Raw genomic sequence first — 15,007 nt, 5'->3', positions numbered from 1 at the left:
GGTTAGAGGGAGCCCCTGGGGCTGAGTGAATGCCTTTTGCTGCCACCTGCTGGAAAGGAGAGCTTTTCTTTTAGAAGCACCTCCCAGGCAGTTCATTAACTATGAATTGAATAATAGAGCTGTGAACAAAAGCCCCCAGCCTCCAGTGATCATGTGAAATATTGACTGATTTGGAACAGGCATAGAGCATATTCTTTAAGGATGTTGCTTTTGGGGTAGTAAGAAACTTTGTAGGAGTCCAGAGGCCCAAATCCGATCAAATGGCTGTGAAATCCTGCTGGTAAATGAGGTCTTGGAGCATCTCTCCAGCATCGTATTCCCCTGTATGGACCAGGGGAAAACAGCTGCCATCACGCACAGTGAGCTGGATTAGATTTGAAGTGAGCCAGATGCAGGAGGATTTGCTCGGGAGCTTAGGCCTGGGACCCTGAAGGTGGACTGAATGGGCTTTGGGCCTCAACACTCTCTGGGCTAGACTGAGGAGTGGCCAGCAGCAGGTGTCCTGGGAGATTAGGGTGGAGATTCTGAATCTCAGAGCCAGGCCTCAAGTGCCTCTGCGACACTGACATGCTGCCTTCCAGGTTTTAAAAAATATTTTTTTTTCCCCAGAAGCTTTTTATCCGGCTTAATTCCAATACCCAGCTTCAGCCATGTGAGAGCAGTTATGGCCAAAGTAGAAAACTTCAATAGAGTTTCCTTGGAAAGGGCAAGAGCTACATGCTTGGATAAGAAGCAGAAATATTAAAATAAAAAAAATATTTTTACGGAACCAACACTTTCATACTGTATAAGTTTCAGGTGAAGCCATGCAAATGCTGCCTTATTAATAGATTTTCTGATTTTTTTTAGGCAGTGAGCAAAGTGCTATCTTTTACTCATCCTGCTATTGGCACCAGGTGTTTTCATCTTGAAGGGGACCACTTAGAGAAAACAATACAGTACTGTTTCTGGAAGCCTAATTGATTTCTCTTGTTCTGTTTTAATGGTATGTTTTCATGACAAGAGCAATACAGTTATCTTAAAGCCAGGGAAGCCCCTTTGCTTGTAGGATATAGGGGGAGGGGTTAATATAGATTTAATATATAGATTTCACAAAGCACAGCCAGGGACTTCCCTGGTGGCGCAGTCGTTAAGAATCCACCTGCCGATGCAGGGGACATGGGTTTGATCCCTGGTCCAGGAAGATCCCACATGCTGCGGAGAAACTAAGCCTGTGCGCCACAACTACTGAAGCCCATGTGCCTAGAGCCCATGTTCCGCAACAAGAGAAGCCACTGCAATGAGAAGCCCGCGCACCGCAATGAAGAGTAGCCCCCGCTCGCCGCAACTAGAGAAAGCCCGCGAGCAGAAACGAAGACCCAACGCAGCCAAAAAATAAATTAAAGAAAAAAAAAATAAACAAAGCACGGCCAGAGTGAGAAGCCCTTCTAGGTCATCTGGGCATGTGGAGGGGTTGGGAAAATGGGAGCCACCTGTATCTTTCGTATGATTCCAGTGGAGTTGAGGACCAGGGAGTTGGAATGGTCTGGAGAGCTGGTCCTATGAAAGACAGATGCAGCAGACCGCAGCTGGGCACCAGATATGTGCTAGGAGTGTTCATGCAGTTATCACTGAAACCTCACGAGGCTGGGAGGCGGGTATTATCCCCATTTTACAGTTAAGGGAAATGAGGCTCGGAGAAGTGAAGTGATTTTTCCAAGGGCACAAAGTTAGTAGGGAGAAGAGACAGGACTGAAAGTGGCTCTTAGTTTAGTGTTGTTTCCACAACACTTTCCAGATTGAGGTGTTCTCACATGGAGATGGGAATCCAAGGGCACCACTGGGGTGTTCTGCCAGCTCTACAGAATCTGTGTGGGTGCCTTTTAGGCTTGTCCGGTTGCAGGGCTCCAAGTTTGGGAGATTCAAACATCTTAAGGATAACCATTATAGTGGGTCTTTAGTCTCTGCATTGGTCAATTACTGCCACAATAATATTGCATAACAAGCCACCCTAGACTCAAAGCAACATTTCTTTTGGTTCATGCGTCTGTCGGTTGGTTTGGTATTGGCTCACTGGGGCCAGGTTTGGCTGGGCGTTGTTCCAAACCCAGGTAGGGTGTCTGCTCCGTGTGTCTTAGACTCCTTGGAGCAGTGGCCCAGTAGGGCCATGTTTTTCTCACTGTGATGCAGAGGTACAAGAGAACAGGCCCCACCACACAGGCACATCCAAGCCTCTGCTTGTGTGACATTGCTAACATCCTAATGACCCAAGCTAGTTACATGGCTGGGCTCAAAGTCAAGGGATGGGAGGTTTACTCCCACTCTAGTGGAAGGACATGCAAAGCCACATAGCAAAGGCTGTGGCCATGGGAGAGGCAAAGATTTCTTTTTTTTAAATTTATTTTTGGCTGCACTGGATCTTTGTTGCTGCGAGCAGTCTTTCTCTAGTTGCCCTGAGTGGGGGCTACTCTTGAGGCATGCGTTTTGCGGTGGCTTCTGTTGGTGCAGAGCACGGGCTTTCGGTGCACGGGCTTCAGTAGTTGTGGCACACCGGCTCAGTAGTTGTGACTCGCGGGCTCTAGAGCGCAGGCTCAGGGGTTGTGGCGCATGGGTTGTGGCGCATGCGCTCTGCAGCATGTGGGATCTTCCTGGACCAGGGATGGAACCCGTGCCCCCTGCATTGGCAGGTGGATTCTTAACCACTGCGCCACCAGGGAAATCCAGGGGTAAAGATTTGAAGCCAATAATTCAGTCAACCATATTCCTTTTAGAAAGTTTCCTGGGCTCGAATGCCGTCCTGTCCTCTCGTGGTATTCCCCAGATATGCATATTGCCCTGAGATCACTGCACCCAAAGCAACGATCATATGTCCACTCATCAATTAATTAATCAGGTCCTAAATTCAGGGCCTGACATATATGAAGCCTTGTGCAAGACACTGAGCCTACAGGGATGCTTCCTTCCTCTTGTGTCCAGCTAAGGGCACATTTCCCAAACCATGTTCCAAATTCCTGGCCAGAGATAGACTGGTGTGGAGGTCCTCTGAGATCACTCTTAAATTAATTTCTGCCATATAGGTGTAGAGCACTGTAGATCAAACTGAAATATGAGTTCCTTTCCTGCCTTTTCAAGGTGATCATAGAACTGCTGGTCTCTGAGCTCACTTGGAGAAAAACATTGCCAGTCTCAACAAGAGGCTCATGGTGCTGTGACTTGGGCTGATAGATGCCCGTTAGCACAGTACTTCTTTGCACAGAGTAGGTACTCGGTCAGTCATCAGTCTTTGTGAATGGAGTCTGTGTCAAGCAGGTAGGATGGAACCTTAAGTGAGATCATAAGGTAAATCAGAGCACATCCCACTCTTCCTCCCCTTAGACACATACCTTAAAGCCCTCCAGTGATACTCCATTGCAATTAGAATACTATCCCTCTCCTTGTTGCGGCTCACAAGGCAGGGCCTACCCTGGGGCCTCATTTTCTACCGCTCTCCCCCGGACTCACTGTGCTCTGGCCACACTAGCCTTTTCACTGTTTCCTCTCCACGCTAAGTTTGTTCCTGGTTTGCATTTGCATTTTCTGTTCTCTAAACCTGGAAAGCTTTCCCCTCCAGATCTCCCCTTCCGGAATAACTGCACCATCGCCGGCCGCCATAGTCATCAGGTGTCTGCTCAGAGAAACCTTCCTCTACCACCCTTTTTAAGCCTCCACCCAAGCTGCTTTCTGTTTCCTAACTCTGTTTTATTTTCTTCGTGGCATTTATTGCCATCTCAAATTATCTTATTTATGTATTTGTTTATTTTTTGCCCTCTCCTCACCCGCTGCCCTAGGAATGCATGCCCAGGGAGGCCATCTCCAGTGCCTCGCAATGCAGTGTGTGTGTTACATAGAAAGCACTCAGTCATATCTCTTGAAAAATGACTGAATGAATGAGTGGTCTTTGGGTAAACTGGTCTCACATCTGGCTGCATTTCAGAGGACAAGGGGAAGCCTGACAAAAATTGAGAAGGCAGCTCTATGCACTGTGCCTTTAATTTAACCCTTTGTCCACCTTCGGCTCCAAAGACCCTTCCCAGAGCCACCTTCTGTTGACAGAAGCCTCGATTGCTGCAGCAGCCCCTGTTTCCTAACAGGAAAAGAGTGAGGAGAGGGTACATTTCCTTCTCCAGATCTGTGGGGAAAGGGGTGAGGGCAGGAGGACAGATGAGATTGTCACAGCGTGTGATGCCCTGATGAAATGCACTCGGTCTTTCTGGAACAAATTGGATGTAAGCTCTCCAAATCTTGCCTCAGCGACTGCATTACCACCAGACAAACGTTGACAGTTGTTGCTGATTAAAACATTTCCAACTGTGCAATCAGAATTGCACTACTGAGGTGCTAAGTGTAGATAGGCACAGCCTTTAGGAATAGCTTAAACATAGTCCCTTGGAGTGATCGCCAGCCTTATTAATATATATAATTGGAAGCCACTTTGCAGTCATGAGCGAATCATTCTGCAGAACACCCTGTAGATGAGAGACAGGCTTAAGGATTTGCCTTTTTCAGATGAGGCAGTGGGGGCTCAGGGCCCTGTTTCTCTGTGCTAAGGTTCTCCAACAAGAGTTGTCAGGGTGTCTAACTTTTCACAAATCCCCTTGAAATCTACATCCATTGTTCTGGGGATTCTCTTTCCTGGCCAGTCCCTCTGCCACCCTTATCCATCAGGAACAGGATCCCTCTCATTTTCTTCCTCTTTATCGCAGGTGTTGGTGCCTCATTAATAGTGCTCTGTGGAGGTGTTTCCTGGTGACGGTGGTGTCAGATTTCACTACTGTATCAGTCTCTGAAGCAGGTAGATCAGGGCCACAATTCTGTATCCACAGTTCCTGAATCTAAAAAAGCTCAGAAACCCAGTTTCTTCATAACTCACCTGACAGCAAAACCTACCCTGAGCTGAACTCCTTTGGTGGCAAAACTTGACCTGAACAGATATGAGGCTATTTATAGTCTTTATTTATACCAATTAGAGGACAATATCAGACTTTTTGCTCTACAAGTATTGTGTTTGGTTATGGGGTGCTGATGTAGGCTTTGCTGAGGGTGTTACATAAAATGTAGTATATGGGCCATATTAGCTTTCCAACAGATGATCCAGTCTGAGTTCTGAAATATATTTGGCCCCTAGGGTTTTGCAAAGGGATTATCAATCTGTAATGGGGAATGGGAGAGGGGGAAGGGACGACAAAACCACAATATCAGTGGGGGTGATGGAGCAAAGAGTTGCCTTCATTTTCCATCCAGGGAAAGAGCATCTCTAAGCACTCATCACTGGGTTCCTTGTATTCCCTGTCACTCCTGGCCTCTGTCATTTCTGTTCCATGTTGCCGCAAGCAAGTCAGCATTTTAAGCCAAGATGGCTCTTTGTTCCTTTTCAGTGGTGGGCTTTGGGATGGATCCCCACCTTCAGATGGATATTATCACTGAGCTCGACCTCGTGAACACCACCCTTGGAGTCACTCAGGTGTCTGGACTGCACAATACCAGCAAAGCATTTTTATTTAAAGGTAAAGGCATTTTTCTCCTTTGCATGGGGGCAGAACTTGGGGAGGAGGGTCTGTCTGGGGACTGTTCCTCTGGTGTGTATTTGTCGGAGGATCATCTCTGCTATTTCTCTTGTGTTATCGTCATGAGGAATGTTCAGAAATGCCAAGGGTGTTTAGATATATGGGGAGTGTTCTGAGGGGGTGGGAGGGGGCAGTCGGGGGCGTGGTGATGAAATATTTGGCTTGGCAGTGACATATTTCCCAGGGGATTTTGGTGGGGATCTAAAGTGGAATGAATTTGTAAAGTCCTTGAAAGCCTTTGGCCAGCCACATTATTTTTATAGGATATTTCTTCTACTGTTATTCATATCTTTACCTATACCTACGTCCATTCCTGTTCCTATATCTTTATCTCTCATTTAATGGGTGGACCATGCACAAAGAGGATGTTTTATGGCTGCATTTTCTTAGGGGTACAGCTTACTTGGTTCTGCCCACTATAAACTTGACTATAATTCACTAAATTGTTCAGCAAGCATTCATAAAGACAGTATAATGTGCTTCTTAAAAGCCTGGGCTCTGGAGCCTGACTGCCTGGGATTAAATTCCAACCCTACCACTTATTGACTTTGCGACTTTGGGTGATTCCTTAGGCTGACTCTGCCTGTGTCTTCATCTGAAATAATAGTACCTAATGGGGCAGTTGCAAGGATTAGAGGAGCTAATCCATTAAAGTGGATCAAACAGAGCCTGATAGCATAGTAAATCCCTGGTAAGTATTAGCTATTATTATGGAACTCCTATTGTGTACCAGGCAACATGCTAATAGTAGGATTATTAGTAAGAGTAAATAAATATAGTGAGAGAAACAGTCATTACACAAGTAATTATTGACTTCCAATGACTGTTCTTACCATGAACGGGGTGTATAGGTTGCCAAATAAGAGTGTACAGGGAGATCTGATTTATTGGGAGTGGGGAGATGGTGGTGGTCAGGAAAAGGCTACCCTGAAAAAGTGATATGTCAGCAGAAGAGTGAAAAATGAATAGAAAGCTTGGGGAAGGAAGAGGTGGCGGCTCAGAGCATTCTGGGCAGAGAAAATAGTATGTAGGAAGGTCTTAAGGCAGAAACAAATGGAAAGACATTTAGCATGGCTGAAAGGTGGTGAGTGGCTGGAGAGGTAGGCAGGGGCTAGGTCACACTGGGCCCTGAAGGCAGAATTGATATTTAGCTTATATCCACGGGCTTGGGTGTACTGATGCTTTATGGCCAGTGTCTATTTTGATAGGTGGGAGGCCACGTACTTGTTAACTATTGCAAATATTACCCTTGCCCATAGGCCATGTTAGTTTTTTACTTTACTCTCAGATCAGTGGGGGCCTTTGATGAGTTGAAGGAGGGGAGTGATCTGATCAGATATGGCAGCCTAGATATTCCTCTATGAAAATGCCTGGCAGGCTTCTTTTAACCCAGCCTTTTGTGAAGATAACAAAAGGATTATTTTAGAATGACTGAACCAACATTATGGGATGAGATATATATATTTCCTGTGCAGAGAATTTAAGCCTTCTTAATAATATACAGCACACCTACAGATACTATATAATAATATATAACAAGACTACAGATATGTTAATTTCCGCTTACTCTTACTAAGGAATTGGTGAAGTAAGTAAACTGGGCATGGTTAAGAGAATACAAACAAGATTAGTTTTCTCTTTGCGTTGTGCAAGTTCTATTCAGTTACTGTTGAGAGGCCATCCCATTCTTTTTTTTTTTTTTTTTTTTTTAACGTTTTTATTGGAGTATAATTGCTTTACAATGGTGTGTTAGTTTCTGCTTTATAACATAGTGAATCAGTTATACATATACATATATCCCCATATCTCTTCCCTCTTGCGTCTCCCTCCCTCCCACCCTCCCTATCCCACCCTTCTAGCTGGTCACAAAGCACCGAGCTGATCTCCCTGTGCTATGCGACTTCTTCCCACTAGCTATCTATTTTACATTTGGTAGTGTATATATGTCCATGCCACTCTCTCACATTGTCCCAGCTTACCCTTCCACCTCCCCATGTCCTCAAGTCCGTTTTCTAGTAGGTCTGTGTCTTTATTCCCGTCTTGCCCCTAGGTTCTTCATGACCATTTTTTTTTTTTTTTTTAGATCCCATATATATGTGTTAGCATACGGTATTTGTTTTTCTCTTTCTGACTTACTTCACTCTGTATGACAGACTCTAGGTCCATCCACCTCACTATAAATAACTCAATTTCATTCCTTTTTATGGCTGAGTAATATTCCATTATATATACGTGCCACATCTTCTTTATCCATTCATCTGTCGATGGACATTTAGGTTGCTTCCATGTTCTGGCTATTGTAAATAGAGCTGCAATGAACATTGTGGTACATGACTCTTTTTGGATTATGGTTTTCTCAGGGTATATGCCCAGTAGTGGGATTGCTGGGTCGTATGGTAGCTCTATTTTTAGTTTTTTAAGGAACCTCCATACTGTTCTCCATAGTGGCTGTATCAATTTACATTCCCACCAACAGTGCAAGAGGGTTCCCTTTTCTCCACACCCTCTCCAGCATTTATTGTTTGTAGGTTTTTTGATGATGGCCATTCTGACCGGTGTGAGATGATATCTCATTGTAGTTTTGATTTGCATTTCTCTAATGATTAATGATGTTGAGCATCCTTTCATGTGTTTGTTGGCAATCTGTTTATTATGTTGAGGTAAGTGGAGAGGTATACCATGTTCTTGGATTGGAAGAATCAACATTGTGAAAATGATGATACTACCCAAAGCATTCTACAGATTCAATGCAATCCCTATCAAACTACCACTGGCATTTTTCACAGAACTAGAACAAAAAATTTCACAATTTTTACGGAAACACAAAAGACCCCGAATAGCCAAAGCAATCTTGAGAAAGAAAAACAGAGCTGGAGGAATCAGGCTCCCTGACTTCAGACTATACTACAAAGCTACAGTAATCAAGACAGTATGGTACTGGCACAAAAACAGAAATATAGATCAATGGAACAGGATAGAAAGCCCAGAGATAAACCCATGCAAATATGGTCACCTTATCTTTGATAAAGGAGGCAAGAATATACGATGGAGAAAAGACAGCCTCTTCAATAAGTGGTGCTGGGAAAACTGGACAGCTACATGTCAAAGAATGAAATTAGAACACTCCCTAACACCATACACAAAAATAAACTTAAAATGGATTAAAGACCTAAATGTAAGGCCAGACACTATCAAACTCTTAGAGGAAAACATAGGCAGAACACTCTATGATATAAATCACAGCAAGATCCTTTTTGACCCAGCTCCTAGAGAAATGGAAATAAAAACAAAAATAAACAAATGGGACCTAATGAAACTTAAAAGCTTTTGTATAGCAAAGAAAACCATAAACAAGATGAAAAGACAACCCTCAGAATGGGAGAAAATATTTGCAAATGAAGCAATGACAAAGGATTAATTTCCAAAATTTACAAGCAGCTCATGCAGCTCAATATCAAAGAAACAAACAACCCAATCCAAAAATAGGCAGAAGACCTAAATAGACATTTCACCATCCCATTCTTGATTTGAGAAGTGCTGCTGACACTTTGTCAACAGAGTTGCTATGGAAGCCTGGCTCATCTGTAAGCTTCATGAAAGCAGAAGTCTTCCTATCTAAATACCCGTACATCTCAAAGGCCAAGTATTGTGCATGGCACACAGCAGGTGACAAGTGAACATTTTGAATTGAATTAAAATTTCCTCTGTCCAATGTGCTCTATGAAAGGCTTGTTGCCTACTTTATATGCTGGTCATTCACTCATTTAGTTATTCCCTGGGCTAGATCTCTGCTTTCTAATTTGTGTGTTCTCTGCTTTAGCAGCTGCTTTTGGGATGTCTACCATCCCAAATCTCTCCAACAATAGGGAGAGATTTTCAGCTTCTTTGCTAGGAAGAGTAACTTTATTATGGGACTTGAGGAGGGTTTTCCTTTTCAAGGTCTCTTGTGATTACCTTACCTGGATAATCTCTCCATCTCTGGATCTGTAATTTAATCACATCTGCAAAGTCCATTTGCCATGTAAGGTAACATATTTCATAGGTTTTGGCAATTAGGACATTGACATTTTTGGGGAGTCATTCTGCTTACCACAAAATCTTCCCACTGGCCCTCAAAGATTCATGTCTGCCCCACATGCAAAATACATTCACCCCATTCCAATATCTCCAACAGTCTTAACCAATTATAACATCAGCTCAGAGTCTAAAATCTCATCCATTCATCAGTTGAAAAATTCCAAATCTCACTATCTAAATAATCTAAATCAGGTATGAGTGGGACTCTGAGTATTTGCCATTTTGGAGCAAAATTACTCTTTATCTGTGGATCTGTGAAACTAGAAAACAAGTAATCTGCTTACAAAATATAATAGTGGGACAGGTATAGGACGCCAGTTATAGAAGTTCCTTTTCAAAAGGGAAAATTGGAAAGAAGAAAGGGGTCACCAGGCTCAAGAAAATGTGAAATCCAGCAGGGCAAACTCCATTGGGTTTCAGGGCCTGAGGATCATTCTCTATGGTCCTTGGCTCTGCTTTCTGGGCTTGTGACTCATTCCTCTGAATCATTCTTTTTCACGAACAGTAGCATAGGTTTGTAGTTGAATAGTTTTATCAACCTGTTTCTTGCTTATAGAGTTTTGGGAGTCGATCAGCCTTCTTTCATTTCATGTTCTTTCTGTCCCCTTCAGTCCAAGTTGGCAGTGTTTCTGCTGGTATAACATTCTCAAGAACCCAGAGGGTCTCCTGTCCATTAGACAAAAGGCTCATTTACAGATCTTTCCGAGCTAATCTAATCTGTATTTCTGACTTCTGCTGGGATGGCTGAGAGGATCCATGAATTACAACCATGATCTCTTCAAAGAACCCTCTGTGTGATTGGATATTCTGACCCTTTGGTCCTTCAGAGTCACTAGCAAAAGGTGGTTCAACCACACCCTTTGCTTTGTTCCAGAGTAGACTTTCCTGACAGTGAATCTCCTAATTTTATTGTCTTTTCTAATCTGGATAGGCTGGGAATTCTGCATATAATCAGTCCTGGTTCCTTTTTGCTTAACAGCTCTTCCCTCAATCTGTCTTTTTCTTCTTACCTTTTACTATAAGCAGCAAAGAGAAACCAGGCTGAAACTTCAACACTTTGCTTGGAAATTAGAAGTCAAAAATGGGCTTTAAAAAGGGCTAAAATCAAGGTGTTGGCAGAGCTGTGTTCCTTCTAGAGCCTCTATAGGATAATCTGTTTATTGTTTTTCCAGCTTCTAGAGGCTGCTACATTCCTTGGCTTGTGGGTGCATCACTTCAACCTCTGCTTCTGAGGTGACATTTCCTTCTCTATGTTTCTGTCATGTTTTCTTCTCTGGTACTGACTCTTCTGTTCCCTTTTTCCCTTATAAGGACCCTTATGGGTCCTTTTCCCTATATTGAGTCCACCTGGATAATCCAGGATAATTTCTTCATATTAAGATCCATAACTCAGTCACATCTGCAGTGTCTCTTTTGCTGTGTAAAGTAATATATTTATAGATTTTTGGGATAAAGATGCAGACATCTTTTGGGGGTGGGGAATATCATTTTGTCTACCATAGGATGGCTACCCACTGTTGGGCAGAAAGATGAGCAATATGATATTTCCAGTTTACTCCAGATAAGTACTCCTTTCCAGTGCAGCACTGCCCAATAGAAATATAAGTAAGTGAGCCATATCTGTAATTTTAGTTTTTGTAGTAGCTGTATTAAACATGTAAAAAGAAACAAGTGAAATTAATTTTAACTATACATTTTATTTAACCCAATATATGAAATATATTATCATTTCAACATATGGTCAATACAAAAAATTATTAATGAGATATTTTACAATTTTTTCAAAGTCTTCAAAATCTAGTCTATAATTTATAGTTACAGTTATAGCTAGAGTATACAGTAGATTTGCCAAGTTATTCCATACATAGTTTTAAATATCATTAAAAAATTTAACAGCTTTGTTAAGGTGTAATTGCTTATAATAAACTGTGCATATTCAGACTGTATTGTTTGTTAATTCTGATATGTGAATGCACTGGTGAAACCATCATCACAATCAAGATAATGAGCATACCTATCACCCCCAAAGTTTCCTCTTTTTAAAATAATCCCTCCTTCCTATATTTCCCAACCCCCATCTGCAGGCAACTACTAATCTGCTTTCTGTCACTATACAGTAGTTTGCATTTTCTAGAAATTTTATATAAATAGAATTATACAGTGTCTACTATTTTTTTTTTTTTGGATCTAAATTCTTTCACCCATCATAGTTATTTTGAGATTAATCATATAATAACATGTAAAGTGCTTTTCTTGTAGCCAGTATATAGATGGGTCTTACTTTTTTATTTAAACCAGTATGATAATTTCTGTTCATCAAGGTATTTAGATCATTTATATTAAGGTGATTATTGACACTGTCATATTTAAATGTATGTTTTTGTTGTTTGTTTTCTATCTGTCTATTCTTTGTTTCCTTTTTTCCCTCTTTCTGGCTTCTTTTAGATTAATTGAACTTTTTAACTGATTTTTTAAAAACTCTTTTGTTGGCTTACTCATTGTTTCATTATTTTAGTGGTTGTCTTAGGGTTTATAGTATACATCTTTAAATGACAACAGTGTACCTTCAGGTGATACAACTTTATGTATATAATAAGTATATTTCAAGAGTATACGACTCTCCCCCTGACATTGTACTATTGTTGTCATACATTTTACTTTTAATTCTGTTATAAACTCCATATTACATTGTTGTTATTTTTATTAATTAGTCAATTATCTTTTGAACATATTTAGATAATTAAAAAATCAATCACATGTTTCTCTTGTAGTTACTGTTTCCTGTGTTCTTCAGTCTCTTGCGTGGATTCATATTCCCATCTGGTATCATTTTTATCCTGCCTGAGGGACTTCCTTCAACATTTCTTTTAGTGTAGGTCTGCTGGTGATGAATTCTTTCAGATTTTGTATGTCTGAAAAAGTCTTCATTATTTAAGACAATTTTTGCTGAGAGTAGAATCTTGGGTTGACAATTTTATTTCTTTCAGTACTTTAAAGATGTTGATCCACTGTCCTCTCACTTGCATTGTTTCCAATGAGAAATCAGTTGTCATCCTATTTTTGTTCCTCTGTAGGTAATGTAACTTTCCCCCCTGCTTTTAAGACTTTCTCTTATTGCCAACTTTAAGTGATTTGATTATGATGTACCTTGGTCTGATTTTCTTAATGTTTCTTGTGTGTGGGAGTTATTGAAATTCATTGCATTTAGAAAAAAAATGGCCATTATATCTTCAAATATACTTTGTTTCTCTTTCTCTCCTTTAGGGACTCCAATTATTTGTATATAAAGCTGATTAAAGTTGTTCCATAGCTCACTGATACTCTGTTCATTTCAAAAATTCTTCTTCTCTTTTCTCTCTATGTATCATTTTTGATAGTTTCTATTACTTTGACTTCAAGAAGTGTTTTTCTGTATTGTCTGCTATTAGTATCATTCTGTTTTATTTTTTTATGTCATATAATGTAATTTCATCTCTGTAAGTTCAGTTTGACTCTTTAAAAAATCTTCCATGTCTTTATCTAACTTTTTGAATAGGTGGAGTACAATTGTAATAACTGTTTTAATATCCCTGACAACTAATTCTAATATTTGTATTAGTGCTAGGATGATTCTGATTGACTAACTTTTCTCTTCATTACTGCTTCCTTGTATACTTGGTAATTTTTGATTGAATGCCAGACTTTGTGAATTTTGCCTTGTTTGGTTCTGGATATTTTTATATTCTTGAGTTTTGTTTTAGGACACAGTTAAATTACTGAAAAACAATTTGATCCTTTTGGATCCTGTTTTTTTTTTTAATTGAGGTATAGTTGATGTACAATATTATATAAGTTTCAGGTGTACAACATAGTGCTTCACAATTTCTGAAGGTTATGGATCCTACTTTTAAGATTTGTTAGATGGCTCAGAGCAGTGCTAGTGCTAGTATACAGAATAGAATTAATTATTTCCCATCACTGAGGCAAGGCCTTCTGTGTACTCTACCCAGTGCCCCATGAATCATGGGGTTTTCCAGTTTGAGGGGTGAGAATAGGTACTCTTCTTGGTCCTGTGTGTATGCCGCGCACTGTTGCCTTTTGGGTGGTTCTTCTATGTCAGCTGAGAGAGTTCCATATTTTTCTCTCTGCCGTTATCTCTCCTGTATGCTGTCCTGTGAAATCTAGGTGCCTTGGTCTCCCCACACTCTCAGCTTCTTCACCTCAATTTGAGTGAAGACTGCTGGGCTTCGCCTGCATTTCTCTTCCCTATGGCAGTTTCCCTGGAAACTCTCTCAGAGGGGTGAACTTGGGTAATTGTAGGGCTCATGTCTTTTGTTTTCCATCTCTTGAGGGTCACTGTTCTTCATTGACTGATGTCCAGTGTCTTGAAAACTGCCATTTCATTGAATATTCCTTTAAATTCAAACTAAATAAAATTAAAAATTAATTTCCTCCACCACACTAGTCATATTTCAAGTGCTCAATTGCCATATGTGGCTTGGGGTTACTATATTGGACAGTGCAGGTCTAGAGAGGCTCAGAGATTTTAGCGTTTCACCACAGTTCAGTTAATATGAGCAAGTTAAGAAATCCTATCTTTCAAGTTTAATACATGATAGTAAGTAGCAAACTACTTAATCCCTCTACCTCAAAGTACCTCCATTCTCACTGATAAAATGGGGTAGTAATAGTACTTACTATATATGGTTGTAGTGAGGATGAAGTAAATTAATACATATAATAAATTAATACACATTAACACACACAATACACTGTATTTGGTACATGGCAAACTCTTGTTAAATATGAGTCCATGCATTTTTAAGTAATAGGGTATAACTTTGGTCTTCTTCTCCTATGTGTATCATCTGTCTTGTGTGTTTTTAATGTCAGATTTTTAAAAAAATTATTTATTTTATATATATTTATTTTTGGCTGTGTTGGGTCTTCACTGCTGCATGCGGGCTTTCTCTAGTTGCAGCGAGTGGGGGCTACTCTTTGTTGCAGTGCGTGGCCTTCTCATTGCAGTGGCTTCTTTTGTTGTGGAGCATGGGCTCTAGGCACATGGGCTTCAGTAGTTGTGGCACACGGGCTCAGTAGTTGTGGTGCATGGGCTTAGTTGCTCTGCGGCATGTGGGAACTTCCTGGACCAGGGCTCGAACCCGTGTCCCCTGTATTGGCAGGTGGATTGTTAACCACTGCACCACCAGGAAGTCCCTTAATGTCAGATTTTAACCTGCAAAGGTAACTTGGGATGGTGGGAAAAGCAGAGGATTGGAGTTAGCACTTTCTATGTATTAATTTATTTTACCTTACTACAACCATATAAGGTAATTATTATCATGCTTCCATTTTATCAATAAGTAAAT

General features: G+C 40.9%; 1 protein-coding gene across 3 annotated transcripts in view; it reads left to right on the top strand.

The window, feature by feature from the left end:
* The window catches only part of NELL1 (neural EGFL like 1), an 866,104-nt gene that overhangs the window by 3,141 nt on the left and 847,956 nt on the right, over positions 1–15,007 (top strand). For all 3 annotated transcript variants that reach the window (XM_082342435.1, XM_082342434.1, XM_082342433.1), the window contains exon 2: positions 5,394–5,522. In XM_082342435.1, the coding sequence (XP_082198561.1) occupies positions 5,394–5,522 (129 nt within the window). The remainder of the gene's footprint in view (positions 1–5,393; positions 5,523–15,007) is intronic.

The sequence above is a fragment of the Balaenoptera borealis genome (genome assembly GCF_965194805.1).
Source record: "Balaenoptera borealis genome assembly, chromosome: 11".
Taxonomy (NCBI): Eukaryota; Metazoa; Chordata; class Mammalia; order Artiodactyla; family Balaenopteridae; genus Balaenoptera; species Balaenoptera borealis.
This window is presented reverse-complemented; position numbering and strand designations above follow the sequence as displayed.